Below are 6,246 nucleotides of genomic sequence, written 5' to 3' on the forward strand. Positions count from 1 at the left end.
ACACAACAAAATGATGAGGCTTCAGACATACGCGGGACTGAGCGTGTTTGCCACGCTGGCAGTCATCTATCACGCCTTTAGTAGCAGAGGACAGTTTTACCCTGCAACAGTTTATTTATCTACCTCCAAAGTCTGTTTAGTGATCTTATTAAACATGTGTTTGGTGATCATGTGCATCATGTGGCAACTAACAAAAAAGATATTTCTTGGTTCGCTTAGAGAAGCCGAGGTTGAGAGATTGAATGAGCAATCATGGCGGGAAGTTATGGAAATTCTTTTTGCGATAACTATATTCCGTCAGGACTTTTCGGTTATGTTTCTTGCTATGGTTACTGCTCTTTTGTTCATCAAGTCTTTGCACTGGTTGGCTCAAAAGAGAGTTGAATACATTGAAACGACTCCAACTGTACCGATGTTGTCTCATATTCGGATTGTTTCTTTCATGGGATTCCTTCTTGTTGTGGACTGTCTTTTTTTGTATAACTCGGTGAAGTACTTGATACAAACCCGCCAAGCTTCAGTTTCTCTTTTCTTTTCATTCGAGTAAGTTATTAATTCTTACGACTTTTAATGTTATTATTTTTGTCATTTAGTGCTTTTCTTTAAACATATTTACTTAATTTAGCTTGTTTTATATTTTCTTAATTTAGCTTGTTTTGAAGGGATCTTAATAATTGGTTTTTGGTAAAGAAAGGATGCTATAGCATCTTTCAGGAACAGCGAACTGTGGGGTGTGCATGGGTCGGTTTTGGGCTTAAACCGAAAATTCAGTTTTTCTAGTTTGGGTTGGGTTCGGTTCCGGTTATTTTGGTTATACCATTTGGGCTTGAAGTTTTTTAGCTGAAATTTAAGTTGGCCCAAAGTAATGAATTTGGGCCTAATTTTTTTTTGTTAATTAATGATTACTTAATTGTTATACTCTGTTTTTTATTAAGTTATATAAATTCCATAACATTCAAAATAAAGATGAAAATCCATGAATTCGGTTCAGTTCGGTCTTTTCTGTTTTAATTACAAGTGAAACCTAACTGAAAAATTGTGTTTTACAAAAACAAAAATGCAAACCAGTCAGTTTTTGTTTGGGTTCGGTTTTTCTGTCACAAATTGGTATTTTTGATTTCATGCACACCCCTGCTCTAGCATATCTACTCAGTTTTGCTTGTTTGAAGAGATCTTAATAATTAGATTTTATATCATGAGATGTTACCACATGATTCACTTCTTTCAGAAACAGCCAACTATATTATTATTATTTTTTTGGTGTATGCTTTGTTGTTGCATCTGTTAAATTGTTGCTAATAATGTATTTTGGATGAATTTTGCATTCCATATTTGAAATTGCCAATACTCTTTAGTCTTTTATTGTTTTGTAATTTGTAGAATATCATACATAACACATTATCTTCTCTGCAAACAAAGTGGTTTTTAACATTCTACCATGATTTTCATTAAACTCCAGTTCATACACGCACTGATTTTGAATATTCATAAACATTTATGATTTTCAGGTACATGATATTAGCTACAACTACAATCTCAACTTTTGTTAAATACATTTTCTATGTGAGTGATATGCTTATGGAAGGACAATGGGAAACAAAAGCTGTCTACACATTCTATCTGGAGCTTATACGCGACTTGCTACACTTATCTTTGTATCTCTGTTTTTTCCTAGTAATATTTGTGTAAGTGCTTTAGTTATATATATCTGCATGCTTCCTTTTATTACATAAAGTTAAGGTGTTTATTTACACTTTGTTTATCCAGTAACTATGGTGTACCTCTTCACTTGATCCGAGAGCTGTACGAGACATTCAGAAACTTCAAGCTGCGAATCGCTGATTACATCCGTTATAGAAAGATCACATCAAATATGAATGATCGGTTTCCAGATGCCACACCAGAAGAGTTGACCGAGTTAGTTTTTTTATACAGTTATTATTATTATTGTTGTTGTTATTATTAACTTTTAGTGATGTATTATTATTGTTATTATAATTATTATAATATGCAGAAGCGACGCAACCTGCATTATCTGTAGAGAAGAAATGACATCAGCAAAAAAATTAGTCTGTGGTCATCTGTTTCATGTGCATTGCCTTCGGTCTTGGTTAGAGAGACAACATACGTGCCCCACTTGCAGAGCACTCATTATACCAAACGAGGGTGGGACCAGTTCATCACGATCACGATCGGGGGCTCAGCGTCAAGGTAACAAAACTTTTACGATCTTACAAATCATGCTTGTTTTTTATCCTTTTGAAACATATCACATAGTTTTGACAGTTTGGATTGTTTTCAGGAACAAACCCTGCAAATACATCGGGCCAGGGTCAAGATCGAACGGGTGATGGTGTGGGAAATGTGAATATTAGCCCTCATCAAAAGCGAGTCCAAGCTGCTGCTGCAGCCGCTTCTGTTTACCAGAAGTCTTATGTTTATCCTTCTCCAAGTTCTTTAACATGGTATGTGCTATACTACAATGTAGTATATAATTCATGTTTGAAAGCAGTTTGGTACCCGAGTTATAATAATTAGAATTATGTGACGCATGTTGTTTGTAGGTCATCTGGATATGCTTTACATCCCAACAAATCCACACATGGATCCATCATTAACAGTGATGAACACAGCAATTCAGTGAATAGCAAAGGGAAGACGGTGTCATCATCATCTTTGTCGGTTTCGGGTGTTGACCAAAGTCAACATGGCATTGATCATAATGAAGTGAACAATTTACAATTGTAGACTTTGTTTGTATCTAGGACCTTTTTGTTTTGAATACACCAAATGAAGTTGCAGAACACCCTTGATATTTTCAAAGTATAACAGCCAATGATAATGCAGATTAGTTTTTTTGTTTTTATCTTCTAACATGGTTGTTTTACTAAAGTTTTTTTAGCCTTATAAATTGTTGCTCTACTTTCAAATGATAAATGATTGATGATAGGGATGGCAAATGGTATCAAAACGAGCATTTTATACTGGTGCTAAGTTTTTAGGAAAATCAGTATTGACACCGGTTGGTAGCAATATTTATCGATTTTTTGCATATGGTACTGGTACCGTACCAGGCATTTATGGCAAGTTTTTATGAAAATCCAGATTGATACCGGTATGGTACCGAGCTTATCCCTAGTTGATAAGACGACCTGACTCGTTTAATTAAGCGGATAAAAAACCACAAAATTTTATTACTGATTTAGGTCATACTAAAAATTGGTACCTTGTTAACAATGCATAAAAAAAATTAAAATGTTCAAAAGCATACATGTAATATTCAAATTTCAATGTGTCATGCATCTACCATTATTACAAAAACAAATGTAATAAAGCTAAATCTTTTGGTCCTTACTGGTTTAAAAAAAATACAAAAAACACATCTAGTAAAGTTAACCTTACACCAAGACAAGCCATTGACCACCAGATTTATAACAAATGATAACAAAGTTAAAACTTAAAAGCAATCACTTTCATAGCTTTGAAGGTTTGATCAATCAACAAAAAACCCTCCTAGACCGAGATCATCATCAGGTCTTTCGAGATCCTTAAGCATGTACTCAGCATCATCAGTCTTGAAATCATTTCCATCCAAATCCTTCAGCTCATATAAAGTCGCCAAGTCATCATATATACCAGCATCTTCATCAACAGTCTCCTGTACAAAAACAGTAGATTAATATCATGAACATCAAATACGTGCAAATAACACGTCTATTTAAACGAAATAAACAAAAGCACTTACCTCAGGCACATCCATAAAGATATCAAAGTCATCTAAAAACAGCAAGTCATCATTAACAGGCATCTCATTGGTAGGCAACACGCCACTAGACGGGCCCGGTTCATTAACAGACAATCCACATGGAACTTGAGCCACAGGCATATTCATCGTAGCTGGACCTTTTTGTTTGTAATTCAATGAGTTTATAGGTACGTTTGTGACAGCAAATGAACCTTGTTCCGTCAGCATAGTTGTAGCTGGGACCTTCTGTTTATGATCTATTGAGCTGGAAGCACCGAGTGAACCAAAAACGGCTTGAGAATTAAGGCTGCTGACCAAAACATCGTTCCACTCATCTTCATTAAACGGTGCACCATACTGTGCACCGTTTTGTGGGCCTGTACCTCTTTTCTCAAATATCTTACAAAGCACATATGCATCCTGAAACCAAGCGATCCAAGTATTAGTGTTAAAATAATATTGTTATTGTGGCTAAATTAGATATAAGAAACCGAGGAGTATAATATAGTACCTGAACGACTCCTGCAGCAGCCAACTGCTCATCGCACATTCGATATTCATACATTACCCAATTTGTTCGTTGTCCTCCTTTCCCTTTTCCAGCTTGCCCCAAATGAAAAACGAGTGTTTTTATTGTTGCAACGATTCTTTCATTATATTTGACCTTTCTGTCCAGCCCAGTAGCTTTCCAGAATCCGGATTCGGTTGCACGATTGGATCTACCACCGCTTGAATATTTTTTCGATTTAGCGCAGAAAAAGTACCATTCAAGGTCTCCGCTTTTCATAGACGATTTGTCTGAAAATGAAACATAACAATATGTTTAGAAAGATATTTTATGACAATGTTGTACTCCAATCACAAATCCTTACTCAATTGTACCACACAAAAATTTTCCCAAATCAAATATTTATAATAATCCATTTAATAAATTTAAACTTTCGTGAACCCAATATCCTTTATAAAGGTTTTAAGATTGTCACAACAATCTTGCGAAAGTTAAAAATCTGTTTTAAGATTGTAGGACATGGGTCACGATTTTATTAAACAATATTAATAAAACAAATAAATAATCTCTTTATACAATTTGGGAAATTTTAGTACATATACCGTACACAAATTTAAATGAGAAGAACAACAAATATAACATATTACTTTTTAGTTTTCCAAACGTAGCTAAAAGATACATTTTTTAACTGCATTTTTATTCAAGGGTTTATTATGTTAACTTCAAATGTATAAAACAACCAGCCTATGCCTAAAATCTACACTCATGATTCTTTAATTAGTGGTTAAAATTAAGAAAAAGTGTGAAGATAAGTTGATCCCTGATCTAGGTAGTCAACAACCTAAAGCGCAATATTATTACTGAAATATAAATAAAGAACCTAATGTAATTAGCAATTAATCAAAGAATCATAATAAGTATCCATAAAAACATATGCAATAATCAAGTAGTTATAGTGTCAAAACATAATCATACGGACTATTCATGATGAACTCTCATACATACTGATTTAGACTAAAGTAATGAGCATATTTACACTAGCAAGTATCTACAGTGCTTGATAAAACTTATTTCATTATAATGTATTAGATAAACATATATTTATATAATTAATGCGTTTAAGAAAAGATTATTACCTGGAAGATCCCACGGACCAAACTCGTAAATCTTGACCTCTGCAACAGCGTTGAAGGTAATTTTCTTCCCCAAGATCTTCCTCTTGAGGTAATACATCACCAACTCAACATCAGTAGGATGGAACCGAAACCCCGGCATGAGAGATGATGGGGCCATCATAAACGAATCAAACCTCGAACAAATATTATTTTACTTTAACCAATAACAAATGATCTTGTGTGTATGTAACTATCTATCTAACAAAAAGAATGAACTTGCAAATGAATATCAGGTCCAGTGGCGGAAGAAAATCCACCCAGAGCTTCCCAACTTCCCTCGGCTCATCAAACGCGTATGAAATATTAACGAGTCGTATGCGCAGGAGGTGTCAAAAGACATTTGTGTCCCCTATAGATTCCCAAAGATTAATCATCTCAAACAAAATAATAAAAAACTGACGAACGTGAAACCCTGAGATTATTATTTTTTACCAAAATCTTGAATTAACAAGTAATCAAGAATACTGATGAAACAAAACCCACAAATTATTTCGACCCAAATCTTGGATTAACAAGTAATCAAGAAACAAAACCCACAAATTATTTGGTTCCAAATCTTGATTCGATCGATGTTAATCAACAGAAAGTGAATCTTGAAAGGGGTTACGATCAAGATTTGAAGAAAACCATAGACGCGTAAAGGGTTTTGGGTGAAACAAGAACAGTGATTGATCTTGGAAGACGAAATCTGGAAAAAGCAATAAAGAAAAAGAGAAAGATTGCTTACCGGAGAAGACGAAGATGATGAAGGGTTGAGAAACTGGGAGGAAGGAAGCAAGCAAGCAAGCAGTGTTGTGAATGTGAAAGTGAGGAGTAAA

At 34.5% G+C, this 6,246-nt stretch overlaps 2 protein-coding genes across 2 annotated transcripts; one reads left to right on the forward strand and one right to left on the reverse strand.

Moving 5' to 3' along the window:
* Window positions 1-2,852, forward strand: LOC143536588 (ERAD-associated E3 ubiquitin-protein ligase HRD1B-like). Its single transcript, XM_077030538.1, has 6 exons — window positions 1-543; window positions 1,509-1,685; window positions 1,768-1,917; window positions 2,015-2,211; window positions 2,303-2,465; window positions 2,565-2,852. The coding sequence occupies exons 1-6, from the start codon at window positions 11-13 to the stop codon at window positions 2,746-2,748; spliced, it is 1,404 nt and encodes a 467-aa protein (XP_076886653.1). The 5' UTR covers window positions 1-10; the 3' UTR covers window positions 2,749-2,852.
* A 641-nt stretch (window positions 2,853-3,493) lies between these two features.
* On the reverse strand, window positions 3,494-5,628 carry LOC143536580 (NAC domain-containing protein 78-like). The gene is made up of 4 exons (XM_077030528.1): window positions 5,390-5,628; window positions 4,257-4,543; window positions 3,746-4,165; window positions 3,494-3,658 (listed from the first exon to the last, which is right to left on the reverse strand). The coding sequence occupies exons 1-4, from the start codon at window positions 5,547-5,549 to the stop codon at window positions 3,494-3,496; spliced, it is 1,032 nt and encodes a 343-aa protein (XP_076886643.1). The 5' UTR covers window positions 5,550-5,628.
* Between the last annotated feature and the right edge of the window lie 618 nt (window positions 5,629-6,246).

The sequence above is a fragment of the Bidens hawaiensis genome, unplaced genomic scaffold (assembly GCF_021521415.1).
Source record: "Bidens hawaiensis isolate Kalapana, Puna unplaced genomic scaffold, B.hawaiensis_p1.1 tig00010817_1, whole genome shotgun sequence".
NCBI classification, from domain to species: Eukaryota; Viridiplantae; Streptophyta; class Magnoliopsida; order Asterales; family Asteraceae; genus Bidens; species Bidens hawaiensis.